At 31.0% G+C, this 22,362-nt stretch overlaps 1 protein-coding gene across 2 annotated transcripts in view; it reads right to left on the reverse strand.

Moving 5' to 3' along the window:
• Positions 1-7,884: 7,884 nt before the first annotated feature.
• Positions 7,885-22,362, reverse strand: part of LOC107442477 (epithelial sodium channel subunit gamma) — a 56,392-nt gene continuing 41,914 nt past the window's right edge. For both annotated transcript variants that reach the window (XM_087169278.1, XM_071181117.2), the window contains exons 9-13: positions 19,871-19,952; positions 16,195-16,243; positions 14,621-14,640; positions 12,373-12,448; positions 7,885-8,140 (exon numbers count right to left, since the gene is read on the reverse strand). In XM_087169278.1, the coding sequence (XP_087025404.1) occupies positions 7,973-8,140; positions 12,373-12,448; positions 14,621-14,640; positions 16,195-16,243; positions 19,871-19,952 (395 nt within the window). In that variant the 3' untranslated portion in view covers positions 7,885-7,972. The remainder of the gene's footprint in view (positions 8,141-12,372; positions 12,449-14,620; positions 14,641-16,194; positions 16,244-19,870; positions 19,953-22,362) is intronic.

A 22,362-nucleotide genomic window follows, 5' to 3' on the forward strand; every position in this document is an offset into this window, starting at 1 on the left:
AACAACCTAAAGTGCATCAGCTCGAGGTGATTGTATATCGAACTCTACCCACACTCTACCCAGCCAACTCACCAATTTTCTGCTGGCAACTCATCAGATTTTCCCAGAAGGTTTTATTTTTATATTTAAAATGGTAGCGAAACTCATGTTATTCCATTAAACTTTTTGAATGACAGTAACAATTATAAGTGAGTTTAGCCACCACTATATATATATAATTATAATAAATATATAAAAATATAATAGTCCTTATCAAACGCAAAATTTTAATCCGGTTAAAGTATAAATAAATTTAAGAAAAGATTGTTTTTCAATAATAGTTTTACTACCACTTGGAAAAGCCATTCTCGGAAAGAGTGAAAGTTATCAGGTATGCATTTACATTATATTTACAGCTATTAATAAAGATTTTCAACTGCGCAAGATTCTTCTTTTGTATAATTAAGGTTATTGTTTATGCCTTCAACGTATTAAAAAATCTTTTGAAGAGAAGTTGCATAACTAATCTAGACTTAAGAGTTTCTCGAATATATTGCTAGCTTCACAGCCACATACTCTATTCTTGAGTTGATAAGTGATTTAATATTATCTTCAACCTTCACAGCCCCACATACGAATTTCAATTATTAATTTCAAAGTAATCCAAAAGTTGAAAGATTTGAGTGAAGATGATATATTAAATTACTCATCAATTGAGACGTTAGGTGTCAGAGCTAATGTCTCTCTGTTACTCTCAGACAATTGAAATGTGTGTCAAATTTGAGACAATGAGTAAATGATTATCTAGTCATACATTCGAGCAACACAAAAGCCTTGACGTCACATTTCTTCAAGAAATCAGACTTTAAATTTATAGTGGATGAAAAAAAGGAAATTTTAACAATTTGGTGAGCCCAAGAATGCTACTTAATTGAAATTTTTAGTAAATAGTAGTTATGATACGCAAATACCATTCCTGAAAATTGGACGATTTGTAGGTTTGGGTGTGGTTAGAATTGGACAAGCAACCATCTTCTGTTCTAACAAAACTTTTTAATGGATCATTCGACAAAATGACTGTTCTTTTCTAACAAAATACACAAAGAGTATTATACCAAAAATTAATAGGAAGTTGCGAACTTCTGCTTTTCTGTCCTTGGTTTTCGGAGGTTACTAAAAAAAATATAATGTTGTTATTTCAAATGGTTTAGCTAACGTATAACAAATAATTAAAAATAAAGCACGTTTTTCAATGCGGTGCGTGAAAGAAAAATAGCTCATTTAAATTTTTTGTGCCATTTATATTATTTTTTACAGTAAACATCTCCTCCCATAAGAGCGTTCCGAAACTGAAATTTTTTTTTTTCGATGAACCTATTTGAAACAAGTTGAAGAAATCCCTAGCGGATAAGTTTACCATTTGACAGTTTTTCAGGAATTCAATTGTTTTTCCGTTAAGAAGTTGTTCAAATTGAGAAAGAAGGGAGTGTCAGTAGGGACAAGGTAAAGTGCATATGGAATTCCAATTCGTGTAGTTTTGCCGTAATTATCATAAAGGATCACATTTGTTTCAGAACACAAAACACCAAACTTCCGGTTCATAGGTGAATATTTTGCTTTGAGGCTTTGGGTTATCTGGTGAATCATTCTCGCTCAACCGACACTAATGACTTCCAACACTAGTGGCTAATGCTCTAATAATATTTTGTGTGTTGTACTTTTATCAGCTAATTTTCTAAATATGTTTCTACAATTATAGTTCAGTTGTGTTCAAATTTGTTCAAAATGTAAAAAAATAAATGCTTTCTTCTGTTTCCAAGAAAATGTCTTTACTTGAAATTTGTTTGTTTAGATTTAAATAAATATTTATAAACCATTAGTTGTTTTCCTTTTATTTGATATTTTAATCCTGAGTCTGTTTAAATTTCGAACATTAAATCATTCAGTGAAACAATTGATAGGAATTGGAAATGAAAGCAGATAAAATATTCCAAAAAAAGTACCACTTCCTTCTATTGCAGTTTCATAACAAAAAGTCCCATTTGTTACATATATTAAATAAGAATGCTTGAGAAAAATTAATTTACAATTAACAGTTTGCTTCACACGTAAATTTACTTTTTGCATGTGTTGCAGCACGGCAAGAAAAGTGACACAAGTAAAAAAACAGCAATTTTGCAATTAATGAATATGTATGAAGTGCTCCATCCAGCTCAAAAAGTGACTCATCTCTAGATTGTGCTATTTCAGATTGTGCTCAGGATTGTGCTATTTCATAATAGGTTTTATATTATTCTTTAAGTTTATTTTTCTCAAATGCCGTTTTTTTTTTACTTGTGTAACTTTTTCCTGACGGAGTGCAATATTTATTTCATATTTTACTTAATTACCATCGTTAAACAAAAAACACATTTTTGAACTTACGATTTGCAATGTCCAACTCTGCAACCTTATAAATTCTAACCCCATCCCTGAAGGCAAGGAAACTCCTGGATCATGAATTGGAGCAAACTGACAGACGTGAAGGACATTTTGAAGGAGCAATGGTATTCGTCAACCACTGAAGATATACGTCAACACTGTGTTTTAATGTACTCAAAAATAATAATATAGTATATTTTAATGAGTTGATATTATATTGTGGACATTAATGAACAGTTTTTCGTAAAGTTCGCCTTTTTTTATGCATTTTTAGAACCCATATTTAAAAAAAATAGTGCGTGGAGTCCCTCCGCGCGGAAGAAGTTAAACTTCGCAAACTACGACGTTAATTGTTGAAGAATCAGCAGTCGTAGAAGGATCACTAGTTCTATTCAATGACTCTTTTTCCTGCTCCGCTGGCTTCCGTGCTCTGTAATAACGGTAATATTGTGCATTTTTCCCTCGTGGACCACTTGAACCAGTGGAAGTGCTTGTGGTTGCCTCATCGTCTCGCCCTGGAAAATGTATTAATAATGTATGTGAATGCGTCATAATGTGATTTCAGAAGAGAAACAATCAATTGATGTTCACAAGAGACGTACCTTGACATAATCTTAAATCCGTCGCATTGTCCGTGGGATTGTTTTCACTCATTTTTATACAAGTGTTATCCATTAAATTTGAAAATAAAAAATACTACCCTATTAAATTATATGTGTATCAAAACAAACTAAAAAAATATTTATAGAAAAACAATACTTTTATTATTTTTATGCTAGTCAGAACGAAAACAATATGGAAATGAATGAGGGGAAACTGGATCCTACCACGTGATTTCCCGGCCAGTAAAAATGTAGCGTTAAACGTTTAACGCAACCTTGTTGGAAGTCGCATTAGAAGTATAACTTCAAAAAAAGTAACACGTCAGGACATTTTAAAGGAGTAAAAGGATCCGTTAACCACTGATGGTATTTTGCGCCAGCTCAGTGATTTCAGGCATAGTTTTAAATAATAATTTCGTTCATATTTGTAATATTGAATTACAATTTGCCAATGAAAAAAACAAAAAAGTCTATCACAGCACAGAAAGACAAATTATGTAAGATAGAATTGATTGTGGTAAGAAACAGTTATTAACAGAAACATTATAACCTCCAATTATAACCTCCAATTAAATCTCTTTTATTACATTCGCATTCTTCAACTGGAATTTTTTCTTAGATTTCAGTTGTGTTTCTGTATTTCTTCACTGAAATATTAATTTTCTACCCTTAAAACTGTATATATTTTTTATTCTCCTCTTTAATGAGGATTAAAAAATTATTAATTACATAAAATTACTTTGAGGGCGTTATTTGCCAATTAACCAACATTTACATAAGAATGCATATGCTGCAAATATTTTTGATGCATACACAAAGCTACCAACTTGTACGGCCATTAAAAAAGATTTTATGAATTTGTAAACTAACAATAATAAGAGTAGCAAGAAATTTCTAAAAAATAAACTACTTCGCCGTTACTTAAAAAAAAATTCTCATTTTATTCGTTTGACACAGCACTTAGTCCCTTAATGGATGTTGATTTGAATCTTGAAAATCATGACTGTGAAACAACTATACATAGCATACTTATGATTAAATTATTAATTGATTCTAGCCCGTCAAATATTTTTTTAATAAAAATCATTTTTCCAAAACTGTTGCTATTTTATGAAAAATGCTTTCCAATGATCGTAAACTTTGACAGCTATGCCTGAGATCACATTTTGCATTGATGATACTATCACATGCTTGTACAATGAGTGGAAAAAAAGCTAATATCACACTGAATAACTTAAGTTTGAATGATCGGATTTTCACAAATTAAGTGACAATCTTATTTATTCCAAGGGATGACCCAAAATACGCTAATTGATTAGTAATAATTATCAAATTAGCCACTTAAGTACATACGAAAACATTATTTCTCCAAATAACCATGAATTTTTTTATCGAAGGATTTGGACTTTTAACCATTGAAATAGTTGGTTATCCTTAATCTGTAATACATGGTCTTAAGAGTTTAGTTAGGAGAGCGGTAGAAAATTAGAATGATAATTTCTCATCTCACTTTGCAATAATCAAGACATTTTCGAAACAAATCGAAAAATTTTTGCACTTAATTATAAAATTCATTTGTCAAAATATAATACTGTAAAACAACATTTATTGTTGTTGCTAGTGATTAACTTTTAATAATACTTTTATATAGGTGATTTAAAATCCGCAATCGGTGTCTCTTTCCAATCTATAGTTGTTGTTTTTTTTTTAAATTGACATTTTTATAAAATTTTTTGTTGAAAAGTAAAAGTTTACTATACGGGACTTTTATTTACGTCACATTAGAACTGCGCAATGGGCTATTGCCAACCACCTGGAAAACATCCTTGTGGGCTATTGCCATCCGAAGACTACATACATATGTCACATGCCGTTTTACATGGAGGACCCATTCACACACCCTCCATGCATCCGCAGATCGTAATTTTGACATGAACCAGATCACGATCAATCTCCAATCCAATACTTCCAGAGGTATTGTTTTATTATGGGAACTTCGTGGACTCAGTGACTCCGACATATTTAACGTGCGCTAGTCACAATTTTGTACACGGAGAGTAGTCGGCAGTCGGAGATCGAACTCACAACTTCTCGGACATGGATCCAACGCCCTACCCTCCAGGCTTTCCCAGCCTTTGCATTAGCTTAATAACAGGGTGTTGTCCCTACACCCGAATCCGACGAGATTAAGTATTTGTATTAATGCAACAAAAAATTTGTTCCCTAGTGTAATTCTATGTTAAAAAAAATTCAACCATTACTTATTTTTTATTTTATTTTATTTGAAATTTGTCAAAGAAGTTATAAATTGTTAGGAGTACAAATTTTTTTTAGCATTAAACTTTATAATATAAAAAGATAAAATACAAAACTTGGAAGAAATTAGTTGAACAGCTCTTGAGAATTTCAAGTTTAAAAGTGCAACTGTTACGAAAATTTGTAATTCATAAGCCGATTATATTCAAATTATGTTTTTTGTCATAGATAATTGGATTATAAGCTATTAATGAAGTAAAAATTTGCATACATTGCTATTTAAAGATTTCTCGACTCTTAATAAATTGAGTAAAAATTATAAAAAATTACTAAAAGTATTTTTCACATTATTTTTCATTCAAAAAATTTTAAAAATTTATTTTACATTATATTTTATATTATTAAAAATTATTTTTCCCATTTCATTTTCGGATAAACGACATTTATAATTGTGAGAAATTTTTTTCTCGATTAGTTTGAAAAGTTTCTCTGATACGGTGAAATAAGCAAACGTTTATATTGTCTTTTTCCAGTCTAGGTGCTTTTGCACCCTTTAAATTGCATATGAGTGCTCTATTTAATATTAATTTGAAATAGAATTGTTGTTTTACACAATAATTCGGATTGATCAACATCAGATTCGAATAGATATTACACTACAGTTTCTTTTGGGTAGATACATTAACTTAATAATTAGAATTAAAAAACGAATTCTATATTTATATCACTAACTATTGAACTATTCTAATAATCGGTGAAATTATTAAACAATCTTACTACTTACAATTTGTTATAAATATGATTATGTATACCAAGAAAAGATTGCAAGCACTGGCATTCAAAAAAATAATCGTAGTGAAACAAGTACCATCTCAAAGACTTGAAACTAATGGCCCAATTTATCTTGCAGTGGTTGTTTGAATGGCTAGTTTGATTGCCAAGCACGGAAATCATCTTGGTCATTATCATCTTGGAGTGCACAGGCAGAAGTGAGTGGGGTTCGTAATCTTAAGTTTATAAATTATGAAGCATATTATAAAAACATACTGTGGATCTCAGGGCAAGTGCCGAGTAGCTTTAGGTGACCAAACACGCAATGACACCAAGCAAACGGTACACTTTATGAACTGCTTTACAACAAGTCTAACCAGCTGCGTTCATCACTCTCGTCTCCAGATCTTTACCCAATAGAGAATTTATGGTGAGTCAAGATGCATGGAATGCTTAACGAAATGCTTAAAATTCTTGTAGTGGTAAAGTGGAAGCAAAATAACCCCCAAAAAGATATCTGAATTTGTTTAACAATGTATCCTTACACTATTGTATTGATAAGTTTTGCTTTTGCTACATTAATACGATATCAGAAAGCACTATTTTTAAGGATATAATCGCGTGAGTTGATGGAGATGATTATATCTTTTTGTTACCAATTGCTCTAATTTTAATTTAATTAACTAGTTAATTAATCGAACAGAAAAGGACATGAGAAATGCTTACGTAAAACGGTCATGTCACGAATTTTTCAGTTTTTTATCGCAAAAAAGGTGCCGACAGAGCTATGTAAGATTCAGGGAACTAACCTTGCGCCAGAAAGGTTCCTTGTTTGAATCTCGGGCAAGGCATAGATATTCTTTTATTCTCTGTACCATCTGTCCTTACTGTGCGAGCAACGTTGGCCCATCTAATTTGGTGCCCCTGCAAGAGTGGCGTACAAATCTGCCCTTCAGAAGCCTGTATGATGAAAGGTCATTCTCCTGGTGGTCATTGGGAAAAATTTATTAATTACTGTTTTTTTTAAAGATTTAAAATTTTTTTTTTTAATTTTAATTCTTTTTGGGGTAATTTTTTTCTAATTTTGTTTCGTTAAAATATTTTTGAAATTTAAAATGATTTATAAAATGATTTATAAAAAGAAATTCAGATAGCTTATTACTTAAAATTAGTCTGATTCTTATGACCATTTTTTAGATGAGAAGTTGGATGGGATATACAACTGTTTACCTTCTGTAAAGAATTTGAATATTTATGCTTATATATATAACTGGATTTATAAAATAATTATGCTTATAATTAAAAATAAAATCGCTGACAAATAATCAAATGGAAGAAGCTATAACGCAACAGAGAAAATATCTCCTCAGTGCTGGTTTATCATCTTGATTCCACGCCAACCTTTACTTTTACCCTCATTTATGTAAAAAGGCCCTTTATTGCTTTTTATCTTTTGTATTTTCTGGAGTCTCTCTCAGCAGATGGCCTTACCAGAGCTTTGCAAACAATAAGTGAAGAAATAGCTTCCTATAACTAAAACATACTTTCAAGAAATTAATTGTTATATAAATATTTTTCTTTGTGCGTTTTTTTTTGAACAATGTAGAAAATAATATTGCATTACTGTCTCGTCATTTTCATGTAGCCTGGAATAATGAAACTAGCTGTTTTAAAATATAAAAATTTATTTAAAAAATGTAGACCACTATTTTCTTGACATGTAAAATTTTTCAAGAAAATGTAACAGCATTTTTGTAAGCCGAAAAATTCTATACATTTTAAATGTTTTCTACATTTTTATCGATGCGTTGAAAAGAACTTTGTTATTATGTAACACAAGAGACAATTCTGGAAATAGGGCAAATCTAATTCTATTCCAAGTGCAAGAAATTCATAAAAAGTTTTCCTTTTGAAAATATTCCTGAGACATGCATTTAAAATTTTTAATTCATCCATAAATCCTTATCTTCCTTCGTTTCCTCCTCTTTCGCTTTTTTCCATATAGCTTTAAAACGATTCAAAATTTCAAAAGCAGAAGAAGACGATGACCAAATAGAAATTCCCAGCCAGCATCCCAGAAATCCTCCGATGTAACTAAATAATTCAATAGCCTAAAAATAAAAGAAATGAAAACAATGACATCTTTAATAACATATCTAACTAAAAAACAACATACCTGAAAATACGCTTAATTGAAGGAATGAGCAATAAACTTCATTGAATTACTGCTTTCCTTAAATACCATGTTTTTCACAAAGAAACTTTATTTTATAAAGCTAATTTCATTGAATATGCAGCACATTTTAAAAAGTAATCGAGCATCTATAATGATATAAAGAGCATTTCGTGTGCTTTTCTTTGAATCTCATTTAAGCAAAATTTGTGCAAAGAGGGTACAAGGGATAGTATTACTCTTCTGTTCTGAAAATCGTACATAAACTTCTATTACTCTAGTTTGAAATGGGAATGTTTCGCTTAGCACTGAGCATCGTTGCAAATTATTTGTTTCCAAGGTTTGCCTCCAAGGTTCCAAGATATTTTTGCTAGCTTTCAACTTTTTTTTAATACAAAACGGAGTTTAATATCAAATTTTTTAATAATTATTTAGCTTGGACCAAAGATGCCAACTTGATTCGCGTCGTTGAAAAATATTTTCTAGTGGGGACCTTATTCAATTTCTACTATTAGTTCAAACTTTCATTATGTATGTTTGTATATCTTGTTCAAATTTTCAATTGTTAATAAAATACTTTTTACCACGTTTATATTAACTTGCCTTCGTGTATGTCTGACCGGGTGGAATTTTGTAATCGATTTTAAACTAACTTCCCGAGTAGCTACAGACTTCAAATTTGGCACATGGTTCAGAATCGGATGACAATGCATGAAAATGAAGAGAAAGAAGACATACAAAGTAAAATAAAATTAAAATTAACCCCTTAACTGCCGAGCAAAATTAACGTGATTCACTCCCCAGTGCCACCGTTTTTCGCTCAAGTGCACTTTCTTACACGGTGTTTTGGTGGGAGAAAGGATGCAGGCTTTGCAATTTAAAAACAGTTTAATTTTACAAGACAAGAAAAAGGAAGGAAAGAAAATACAAAATTTAAATTAAATAATAAAAATTCAATATAAAACATGTTAAAACTTAGCTGTTGTATGATAAATCCTGAAACAGGGTTGGACACATTCATCGCACTGATAGTGGGATTCACGACGATTTTTTTTTCTTGAACAAACAGCACATTTTCGCGATGAATTTTTCTTTGAAGACGTTGATGGAAAGAATAAAAACCGCCAAATACATACGGGAAACAAAAGCGAAAAAAGTATAAACCCGACCTTACTCAAATAAATACAAGCGATTAATACGATATCACTTTTCCATAACATCCTTTTCCCATTCCCCCTCCTCCGAAATGAGTAATACATTCGCAAAGCAAATACTTTCAAGGCCATTTTACTGCATTCTGAAGTAGGGGGTGTAGTTCTATTTATAGCAGAGCAATGCAAAGCATCGTACTTCGGAAAAGCGTATATATACGCCTGCGGCAGTTAACGCATCGTCTGGCCGAGACGTATATATACGCCCGCGGCAGTTAAGGGGTTAAGGAAACATTAGTATTTTCGCGATTGTCTTTTGTTGTCGATTCGATTATTTCAAATTAGTGTCGCATATCAGTTGAAAAGTTTTGTGTACAGTGAGTGAAAAAATTGAGATTTTGGAAGCGAGTACAAAAAAAATCAAAATAAAAAATAATATTTTTAAAAACCCGGTTTTAGTAGTGGAAAATAATAATTAAAAAATAAAAATTTGAAAAACGAAATACGTGGGGCGCATGAAATATATAACAGTACATATGCACATACATACACACATTTTCTTACTCATGCACATGCACAGCCACATCCACATATACATCCACTTACACATGCATGTACACAAACATATTCCTCATACACATCCACATTCAGATACAATTACAATTACAGATATACCATACACATATTCTCAAGAGCACACATACACACACTAATATAACATTACTGTTATGTATTTCATGCGCCCCACGTTTTTCGTTTCTCAAATTTTTATTTTTTAATTATTATTCTCCACTACAAAAACGTGGTTTTTAAAAATATTATTTTTGATTTTTTCTATTCATTCAATCAAGTTCAAATACAGTTTTTCGAACATGTAGTGGATGACAATTGATGTTAATACAGTTTTTTTTTCAAATATTAATTCATTAATTAAATTTAATTAATCAAGTTTAGTTTTTAATAGAAGAAAAAATTGTAATCATTTAACAAAAAGTAACTAAAATAAAATTTTCCTTTGTTGACTTAAGTAGGAATTCACGTTAGAAATACTTTTTTTCATATTAGTACTTCATACCTGCCTAGTCCTAGTGTTTTGATTTTATTGGGCACCTGGGCCGCGAAGCGGCCCCTATCCCATTCATCTGGAATTTTAGAACAGTTTTGGTTGAGCAATGAGGTAAGCAGGCAATGGAGTTGCTTTTATGAATGTTTCAAGCTCTTTGCTTGAATACTTCATATCTGCCAACTCTTCCGGATTTTCCGGAAGATTTTATTTTCATATTTAAAGTGGTAGTAGTTATATACTATTTTTTGTTCTTTTATAATCTTAATTTTTAAATGATATTGATCACCACTATTCTCACAAAAATTAAGCACATATATTAATATGCGTTACTGTCATGGTTGTTAACTTAAGTTTTCTCAAATACAACGTATTTGTTTGCTTAAAATTGAAGTTTTAATTCCATTTTAATACCACTGGGAAAAATAATAATGGAAGGGATTAAAAGTTGGCAGGTATGGTACTTGCTTTTCGTTTAGTAATTCTTATTTGAAGTAGTTTTTCTACCGCTTGATGTGGGGATCGGTAGTTATTGACCATGCCAACCTTCATCTATGAAAAGGTACCCCCGCCTAGATTCCAGTTAAACACGTCTTATATACTAGTGAATTGTAATTGTAATTTTGTAGTGGTAGATATCCTACAGTACTCCCCCACCAGAATTATATCTGTGATAGAATTCGATGAACGGATTACACTAGTTGATTCATTGCTGTTTAGTGAGAAGCCGGGAGAGCTGTATTAAGAACACCGTACTTTTTGAGTGCTGAATGTGAGAGGTGTATTAACTTCACGATCGTAGTCACTCCTGTGCTGCCGTTAGCTGTCGAGTGTATGCAAGACGACGTTGTGTTTAATCGAGACGAGACTGAGCAGCAGCAGTGCGAGGAGGTGGATAATGTCGCAGTCACAAGTAGCAAGTTAACTGTTCAATGTGGACCATCCAACGAAGTAGGCGTTACAAATCGAAGTGGGCGTTACTGTCAAGATAGGCGTGTTCATATCGAAGCGGGCGTTACTGCCAAGCTAGGCGTGTTCACTTCACGTCCATAGGTCACCAATGTGGAAATAGGTAGTTATTGACCCTGCCAACCGTCATCTATGAAAATCGTTTGAATATTACTTCAATTATGTGTTTGCCGAGGTCAATAAAGTTATTTTCAGTACCGGAAAATAGTGAGTAAAATACAATTTTACTTTAATTTAATTAAAAGACGAATCTCACTTAATACAAAACGCTAATTCACCAAAAAGGCAGCAAATAATTGAAGGATTTTGCAAGATGGAAAGTTTTCCCACAGAGTCATTTGAGCTCTGCTGAGCATGCGTCAATATTTCTTATCAAAATTGTTAAGGAGTAGAAAAAAAAGACTAGCGTTAGATGAGTTGAGAAAAAAAGGTTTAAATATGACAAACACTATGCAAAAACTCCCTAGTACATAAAAAATGGATTTTTCATTACTTTTTTAATTGTAAGACAGCGTCTAAGTCTGATACTAAAAAGCCTAAAAAATTATCTGGCAGCATTTAAAAAGATATATTTACAAATTGATATATGCTATTAATGAGTTTCGGTAATAAGGTATCATCTCACTAAGGTTTGCATCTCTCAAAAACAAGCAAGATATAAAATTCTTTACCAGTTGTATATCTTTCTAGGTTCACAAACAGCCCATTTTTAATTTATTTCTCATCACTCTTACAAATTTGCAATAAATGTTTTTCGGAATTTTATGATTCGATACTGATTATTTTATTTAAATTCTACGGGTTTATCCTTAACTACACAGTTTTTTTTTTCTAGATCAGCAAAAATTACAATTTATCATACCTTTTTATTTACTTTTATAAATAAACCTCATAGTATTCTCAGTTTTTTTAAAAAAGTAATGAACATAAAATTATTAGTGAGAAATTTTTTTAATTAATCTGAATTGACTAGTTTTTATTACTTACTAAATATTGAGGTTTGTGAGCAAGCACTAGAATTTCTGGTTCATCGACGACCAGACCAACTTGAATTCTTGCAAGTCTGAAATAAAAAGTTTTTGCTAATTAAGTTAAACGAACACTACAAAAACTGTGGTGTAATATTTCGCCGAATAACCCCCCAAAAATGTGTGAAGAAACACTTTATTACCAAGTAACACTGAATCGACCTTTCATATACGATTTAAAAACTGTGATTTAAATCTGAACAGTCATAAGATCGTTCACCAGGAGTTAGCACTTGACTCCGCCTGCATCCCGTGGAATGCGACGATACTATTTCGCTGTTTTTGGAAGAAGGTTGCGATCAAGGTTGCTATTTGGCGATCGTATGGTAAAAATATTTATTTCGCAAACTTTATCTGCATTTTTCTAACATTGAATATTTCATAAATTTGATAATATTTCGCGCTATTTTTTATGGTATTTCACTCTTTTAAGTGAACGAACTATTGGCAGTCGCAACGCTCGAATACACCATCTGGGGAGAGGCGGGTTTCATCATACCTTTGGCCCTTCTCCCTTCCCTCTCCTCCTCTTTTCAGTTTCTTAGGAATGTACTACGATATTTTCCCTTTTCTTAATGTTTTTCCTTTTCATTTAATGAAAATATCTTTTTAAATTTCCGTTATACTTTTCTTCAGAACTATGTTAAATGAAATTTTCAGTTCCATATAGTTTTCCAACTTAAAAGATTTTAATCTATTTGAAAATCAAGAGAGAAACTAACGTACTTCCTTCCTCTATGACTCTCCACACGCTAATGGTGAAAGCATGCAATGTCTTGCCATAGGTAGAGAGTTCTGCTCCACGCCACCTGCAGCCCATTTCGATCGCCAATAGCTTGCACCAAATTCTCACCCATTTACACAAAACGAGAACTATTTTTCCTTCTGAAAACACCAATGTGTCGGAACGTTTTTTTTTTCTTCTTCTTTTTTTTTTTTTTTTTTAATCGATAGAAGTTTGTAATCGAAAACAAGTTAGTATAGTGGTATAGCGGAACATCACGTTGATGCGTAAAATTTGGTGTAAAGTGTAAAATGTTTAAACTGAAAATTTAAATATTTAAGAAATTATCACGCTAATGAAAAGAAATTACGTAAAAAAATCAATTACGCCAATGAGCAATGATTATCTAAAGAATGTTTCTTTAAGCAAATTAAATGATTGAATTTTGTAGACACAGAGTGTTCTCTAATGACTGTTATTAAATTCTTGTCAAAATTTAAGTCAGAAAAGGAAATAATATTGGAGATCGCAACAAAAACTCGCAATAGTATGAAACAATAACATATTGTTTATAATAAGCGTCATTCCATGCAGTAGTTGAGCTTTCGAATATTATTGTATACATATTAGAGATTGCAACAAAAACTAGCAATAGTAGAAAACAATAGCATGCTGTTTATACTAAGCATCATTCTATGCAGTAACTGAGCTTTCGAATATTATTATATAAATATTATATAATTTTTAGAGATCGTAGCAAAATTAGCAATAGTAAAAAACAATAACATGTTGTTTAAAAATAGCATCATTCCATTTAGCAATTGTGATTTCGAATATTATTGTATAAATATTACGGTGATATACTATATGGATGATATTATGGAACACCTCAAATAAATATTTTAATAGTGGAACCGGTAAAGCTGAACACCTGTCAAGATTGAGCACTATTAAAAAGAACCGGATTTATCCTATATTACAAACGGGTATCTAAACCATAAAAAACTTACAACCTATCAATCTTGTATGTTGAACGCTGAAGTAAATCAAACTTGTTAAATAGGTATAGTATGAGCTATTCAAAATCTCTTATAAGTTGACTAGCAAAAAAATCACATTTTTGTTTTAGCAATACAGTGAATTGCTAGAAAAATTGAACAATGTATACCAGGTATGCATCACAAACTAACTATGCATATTATTGTGGATGGGTTTTTAAATCTGGAAGCTGCTCGTAAACACTCATTTCAAGCTAAGTCCTAATTTAAAAATTCACACACGTAATGTGTGCTTTAGAACTATATTCGATAAATATTAAATTTCTATAACAACTGTTTTACACACACAATTTTAAATAGATCACCTTTCTCAATAAATATTAAATGTCTGTAAAACTGTTTTACACGCGCCATTTTAAATAGATCACTTTTCGAAATAAATATTTTATAAACATTGGACCATCTTAATACGAAAAATTACTTACTCTCCGTCCCAATCTTTAAACTTCACAAAAGCAGCATATAGAATATAAAAAATAAAATTAAATGTGTAAGATAAACACAAAAGGCTATGAAACTTTAAAAACAAACAACATACTCGATTTTTCGTAAAATATTTTAAAAAACGTAGAAAAATAAAATCATTTTATAACATATATAATTTTTTTTAAATATTAATGTGTATACATATATTTTTTAAAAAGTTTGCTTTCAGTTAGTATAATATTTTATTAATGCAATACGCTCACTGTAGAACAATTAAACAGTTACATGTTCAAAATATAGGATTATGTTCTAAATCATAAGTTACTAAATCTAGGAATCAGTTCACGAAAATCAGTCAAAAAATGAATTTACCATCTTTTCCAGATTCTTAAAACACAGATACAGATTAATGTACATCTATTCCTGTTACAATTGTATACATATTAATATATATTCGGAACTGTTCCGTTAAAGTGAGGCCGTAAAAAAAACACTAAAAATTCTCGCGAATTTGGAGCAGCAAAGGTAACCCTTAACTTCAACAATTCAGCGAAAATTGTTGACAAAGGCAATTGGAACAAATGGATTAAAATTGGACAATGACACTTAACCTTAAAAAATAATTAGTGTTGGGTGTACCGAATAAACGTATATCGGGTAGGGACACTTTACCTTACAAAAAATCAGTGCAGGTTATACCGAGCGAATGTATATCAAGCACCTTAAAATAAAACATCAGTGTAAGGTATACCGAGCAATTGAACTTAAACTTAATCATCAGTGAAGGACATACCGGAAAGTGGCACTTGACCATTAAAAATATCAGAGTAGAGTATGCCGGGCAAATGTATACTCGGCAACTGCACTTAATCTTAAACATCATTATAGGGTTGACGAACAATAGCCCTCACATCTCTAGATTAAACAGATACTTGAAATACTTAAACATCGATTATTATTCTTTATTTATTATGTTTGCGACTTGATATGGAGAAAAAAGTTTAACCATAGCGAACGGCCCCCTTTAAAGGAAAAGTACCACATATTATACACAGTGTCTCAAAATTTAATTTGTTTTCAATGAAAATATAAATTGTAAAAGAAATCAAAGTAAGGTATGATTTAAAACTTTGTAAATGACATTTTCTTACAATTATTTTCCAAAGAGAAGAAATTTAAAAAAAAAAATTTATCACAAAAAATATCTCACGCTAAAAATATGCAAAATTCTCTCTCCATATTTGCTGATATCAATAATTTCTAAAAATAATTTTGGTAATAGAAAAAATAAGTCTCTCGTTTCGGGATTTTATAGGAAGACATTGGTTATTCCTATGTTTAACCGCAAAGGCTCAGTAAATATTCAAAATGGAAATGATTAATTCACACTCCGAACTTATATGAAAAATTTATAGAAAAACAGCAATAAAACAATACGAAATGGAGCTGAAAAGGCCGAAATTTAAATGAATAAAGAAACAGATACTACGCTAATTTTTTTGCATGGAAAGGAGTCTCTATCACAAGAACTAAATAATTTTAGAAAAACTAGAGAATAATTTAGATTAATTACCCTGTTCACATACGGCTGCTGTTGAACTTTGTAAATGTATTTCCTCTCCCTATAAAATCAATAAAATTTGCATCTATTAAGAATTTTTATAAAAGTTTAAAATCATTTTCATTGCTTTTAAATATAAATCTCTGCTTTTATTCAATAAAAATAACCAATCAAATGCAAAATTCTGTAACTGTAAAGTTCTGCTAGGATATGGAAGAAGTATTATGTTTTGCAAAGTTTTTTTTAACCTAGGTTCAGGGCAGCGACTGTTTTTTCTAAGATGTGGAAAACGTTAAATTATTATACTTTTTTTACATTTTTAATAATCAATGTTTAGTGCTGCTAACAAAAATGTATTGAAACGTGGAATCGGTTTCTTTGCTGTCGAGTCCATGGCTGAGAGTTGTTCACTTGATGCCATTAAAGGAGCTTTTGACTGCAACCACCAGCTCTGGCACCTCGGAGCTTTTAAAAGGATTTCCTGAAATGGTAGCATACCTATCCTTAAGACTCTTGAAGTAAAAATTGGGCATTCAAAGATTTGTTTTGGTGTTAGTTGGGAATCTGGGAAAATCTTTCAGTTGATCTTGTATTATCAGGATGGATTTTCATCCCCTTATAATGTTTTGTCTTTAGCCTGAATAATTGAGAAGTAACATCTCTAGAACAATCAAAAAAGGGTAGAATTAAAATTAATTATTGAATTTTTTAAGTTTCCATAGCCTGGAATTAGGGCTCCGAAATGTGATGAGTGCTTTAAATTATTATATTTTTCAAAACCTGAGTTTAGTGTTACAAAAATTGTATTGATACGCTGAGAACAAATGATACTTTATGATAATTAAAAAACTAAATGATCTTTTTAACTTTTCATATTGCATGGTTTTAGTGTGGCAAAACATTTTGTTTGTAAATGGGAGACGTTCATTTTTTGTCCCTTCTATTCTTGATTTGGTGCTCTAAATTTGGTGTTCATAAATCGGTGCCATTGCTGAGAAAATTAAAATATTTATTGCATTTTCTAATTTTTTTATGATATACATTCGGTGCTACAAAATATTTTCTGATTAAAAAGGGATATTAAACCAAATTGATATATTTTAAACTTTTTATGTAAAGAAAAATCTTATTAATTGTCTTATTAAATGTGAATAACATGAAAGTTTACAATCTCTTGAATCATAAGTAATAAATTAAGAGAAGCGATTTCCAAGAACACATTTCAATTATTCCAAATCCATGTCTCTCAGTGGACTCTTCATAAGACACGGTTCCCACACTTTAAGAACTGTGGTGTCCGAATTTGATGTTGAACAAAGTTGTGTGAAAGCCCAACACCAAATCGTACTTTGATATACAAAAGGGTGTATGAAAGTTCTTAAAGGGTAGTAGAAATGGTGTATGAAAGTTCTTAATCAAAAAATATACATTGGGGGAGAAGTAATGATGTAAGCCAGTCTCCCAGAATTAGGTGTGGTCCCTGCGTATAAAGGAAAAAAACATTTAGGGGCGCAACAACAAAGGTTCTTTAAATTGGGTTTGAACCCTTCTCTCTGAGAAAAAAGTTTTCCTTTTTATATACAGTTGGTTTGCTTTGCATTTTTACTCAATTGCAAACAGCATTGTACTATTAATTAAAATATTTCCTTGAGAATACATCTTTATCATCCATCTTGATTAAATCTGCTAACATATTTGCATAAAGAGAAAGAATAAAATGGCGGTTGGTGGAAAATAGTGTACCCAACCAAGTAGTGTCTAACAACCAGTTCACAGTTGACGTACCTCTTGACTGTCACCTTGCTTCTTATGCTCATTTCCTGGATCTTAGTTCAAATGACACCCTGCTAAATCTTAGTATGCTGCTCACCCTGTAAGTTGTTTTTCTGGTACTGCGCACCATACCGATAAGTTCGCCAAGTTAGTTACGTATCAGGACTAATACTATTTCTCCTTTCCATATTCTTTATCTAAATAGCCGAATATTCGAAAAGTTTAAAACAAATTTACGCGGTTTTGACTTCGCTTTCGATCAAGGTTTCGCTTTTCGCTTTCGAGGACTCCCAATTTTGGCAAGTTTTGATTTAATCTATGGTTGTTTACTATCGATACCAAGTTGCCGAGTGTTTGCGGATGGCTTCAGAGTTATTTTCCATCTGAGGAAATTAAAGTATACTGTTTAAAAAATATGTATTACTGTTTTTAGTTGTGTGAGAAGGATATTTACAATTTACTTTAACTTCTGCTTCATTGAGCCACTCTCGAACTCGTCTTATTATTCTCTCGCGTTTATTTGATTGACAAACTCATTATATTTTAAGAATCAGTGTATGTATGCAAATTAAATTACTAATTCTTACTTTATATTGTCTCGTTAAAATAATTTTACTGATTCTCATGTGTATCAGATCTTAATGTAATTATAAATTTTAGTGCTACTAAAAAATAAACTTGATGGTTGGTTACTTTATACCAAGTGAATGTATACCAGGTACCAACTTTATACCAGGGGTTTCACCGCACCAGGAACTATCCTTGAGTTTTGGTGCAGTAAAACACTACTTTGGTAGAATGAATAGGAAATTATACACGCGAAATTTTTTACAGTGCAGTAGATCATCTACATCAACGGCTGCGGTCAGCCTGCGAAAGGATAAGGGATAGTTATTATTCTCATTCTACCGTAAATTACCGTATACTCGGGCTAACTAAGTGGAAGAGTCATCCCCTCAGCAGAGGACCAAAATTGTGATGGCGTCTTCTGATCATCCTCAATATCCCCAACAGTCACTGATAGCCTGTTGTGCAGCTCTAGTGTGAGTACTACTAAACAGCCAATAAAGGACTCCTACTAGTACAACGTACTACTACTAGTACTAATACTATTAATAGTAGTATACTAATACTAAGGTACTACTATTAATACAAATATATTTATATATTAACTTTGCTAGTATGACAGCGACATTTACTGTGTTACAATGCGTAATGTATTTAAGGTTTTTCTCTACAAAAAGTACATCTTTCGTATATACATAACGAAATATATATGATACTACTATTAAACTAAATATTAAACGAAATATATATGATACTGCTCTGGGGTGCAGGCGCAGATGTTCCGGTCAGGTGGTCTGACTATACGGGTAAGGGTTTTGCAAACCTAGGTACGTGTCCACATCTGGAGGAAAGGAAAAGAAAGGCCAGGTGGTCAGCTGAACGCGGAACCCCCAGTGTTTAATTACCAAGCATGCTTGGTACCATTTTTCGCCCCACTGAAGGGACGAAAGGGTGAGTCAACCTTTGCCCGGCCTGAGGATCGAACCCAGGACCTGTGGTACGGGAGCACGAAGAGCCCCCACTCAGCCGGCGGGGGTCATATAAATGGTATATCTATTTTTAAATTATTCCCCCTTACTCACAAATAACTTGATGTTTTTAATCGAATAGATAAATATCTTATCCTTTTGTCTGTAGAAAGATTAATATCTGGGTATACATATATCTCTTTTATTATATAGTATATGGAATTTTGAATTGAAGTTAAATAAAATATTAGTCCATAACCCTAGCAATAGCCATACCAGAAGGAAGAAGTGCAATTCTTTAAAAAAATAATTGGTATTTATTTATGATCGAAAAGATAAAATATTATTTTCAAATTCAATGAATAACGAACGAAACTTACTTGCAGGCATTCTTACAAGCTGCTAAACATTCTTTTACAATATTTCCGGCTTTCTCAAGGTCACAAGACGTTTGAACCAGAGCTATAAAACGGAAAGTTTAAATTACAAAATAATATAATACTATGCCCCCATTCATTACCGGCCAGAGTAATATTTTTTCTTTCTTCTCACAAAATGTTTTTGAATGCTTATAAAATAGATTGAATACGGCTTAAAAACTAATAAATAAAATTAGTAAAAAATAACAATTGTTGGAAAAAATGAATAGGTGCATACTTTGCATAGTCTAAAGTAATTACACATTACGAAAAAATTCTAAAATAATGAGACACAAGATAATGTGCATGCATTTCACTCATATTACATCGGAAAAAAATATTTACAGTTATAATATATATTATATATTTTATATTATATATTATTTATATGAATTGAAGATACTGAAAGTTAATGTATAGAAACATAATTTTTTTAAAAGGTTTCAGGTGATTAAAATATGCTACATAATCATTATTCTTGTTTACGTATTTTTATTTTTAATTAAAAAGAATGTTCATAATTTCGAAAAAAAAACATTGTTATTAGAAAAAAGTTCTGTACCCGTGACTTCGAAAAACATATTCAGAAAGTTAAGTTCACGCATCTTTGACCAGACATTTGTTAAATAAAAAGGAAAACAAATAAATGAATGAAATAAAAACTAAAATAAAACTCGTAGTTTCATTCAATATCTGGTATTTTTGGGTTAAAATTTGTATTAAATATTATTGGTTATAATTTTTGCATGCTTCACCTGATTTGTTTTAGCTTATGTAGACTACAAGAAAGAATATGTTTTAGTTGCCTAAATATCTAAATTCAGCAGTCTAACCAGCAGTGTTAGAAAAAAAAGTATTCAAAGTGAGTGCTATTCAAGAAGTAACATTTAATGGTTCAAAGCACCATGGTGTGCTTTTGACCAATTCTTTTTATTATCCATTGGCAAAATGGGTGTTTTTTCGGGTTTGATGGCGTGCACACCTAATTTGGACGTCATCACACTTTTCAATTGTGTTCAAGAGTAATAGTAAACAGTGCACATGCGTCGTCACTGCATGCGTTGCTGTGGTGACAGCTGTTTGATATTTTTTTTTAGAATTCTTTTTTGTCTGTTAATTTTGTTATGCATTAAGTTCGTGAATTTATTTCTTAGATATGGGACCAAAAAGAATCCATAAATACCTCTTGAGTTATGAATAAAAGAGAGTTTAATAATTTGAATGATATTTCTGTTTTTATTGTTTTAATTACGAATTAGAAATTCTAACCTACAGTTCAAACTAGATAGTTTTCAATACTAATTCAGGTGAATTTATTATTATTTTTACTTTTACTAGCTCATTTTAAGGATTTTCCATAATATTAATTTAAAGTATTTATATGCTCTTTATTATAAACTGTCATGTCATAATTACTGTCATGACCGGTGGTTCAATGTTTATATTTGAAAATATATAATTGCATGAAAAGAAATTCAGCCCTTCGGACAGCAATAGCTCTGTCGTGGTGGCTTAGGTGATAGAGCGTTCGCCTCCCATTGAGATGTACCGGGTTTTAATCCCAACGACGGCTAGTCGATACGAATTGAGAACCAGGCTAGCACCGAGCACAGAGCTGATCTGAAATATCCTCAGTGATAAACAAATCATTTTTCAGAGTCTTTAATTTTTTTTGAAGTGTATAGGTTAATTTTCATTATTATAATTATAAATAAGCAAACATAACAATTATTATTAATGGACAAACGTTTAATGCATTTCATATAAATAAACAAAGTTAAAATTATTATGTTCCTCACAAAAAATAAAAACTCAAAATTGGTCGAAGGTGCAACATATTCTCTATTTTTTTAATGGATCCAATTCGGATACCGTCTTAGCTTTTCCGTTTTCTAATTTCAATTTTTTATTTCACATCTTATCATACATTGGAGAAATGTGAATCAAAACTGATATTTTTTCCATTGTAGCAATTCAATGAATTTTAATGCGAAAAGAAAAATAGTAATGAAAAAATATTAAAATACTTTAAGATCATTTTCAAAAAATTAAATTCATTCTCCAAGTTGTTTCTAAAAGTTTAATTTTTTATCGAGTTTTGTCGGATCAACAGCACGTTACAAAATATTCGCTTCAATGCAAACCAATTAAATAAGAATTCAATATTGTTTGACAATAAAGATAAAATGATATAGGTATTATTTTTTTAATAAGATATCATTTTATGTGAAATATTTTACTTTACATAACGTTATATCTTAAAATTAGCAATGAATAAAAATTCAATAAATGTGTACTATTTATAATAAAATTTCTCGGAATGCTTTTGTTTAGAACAATATTAGTTAATAGTTTCTCTCCCAATGGAATTTTAAACTGAAAAATGCTTAAAAAATTCTAAAGCATTTCGATATAAATATGTATTAAAGGATTTTTGTTTTTTTTGTTACAAA

The sequence above is a fragment of the Parasteatoda tepidariorum genome, chromosome 8 (assembly GCF_982258835.1).
Source record: "Parasteatoda tepidariorum strain Cologne lab strain chromosome 8, Ptep-v5.0, whole genome shotgun sequence".
NCBI lineage: Eukaryota > Metazoa > Arthropoda > Arachnida > Araneae > Theridiidae > Parasteatoda > Parasteatoda tepidariorum.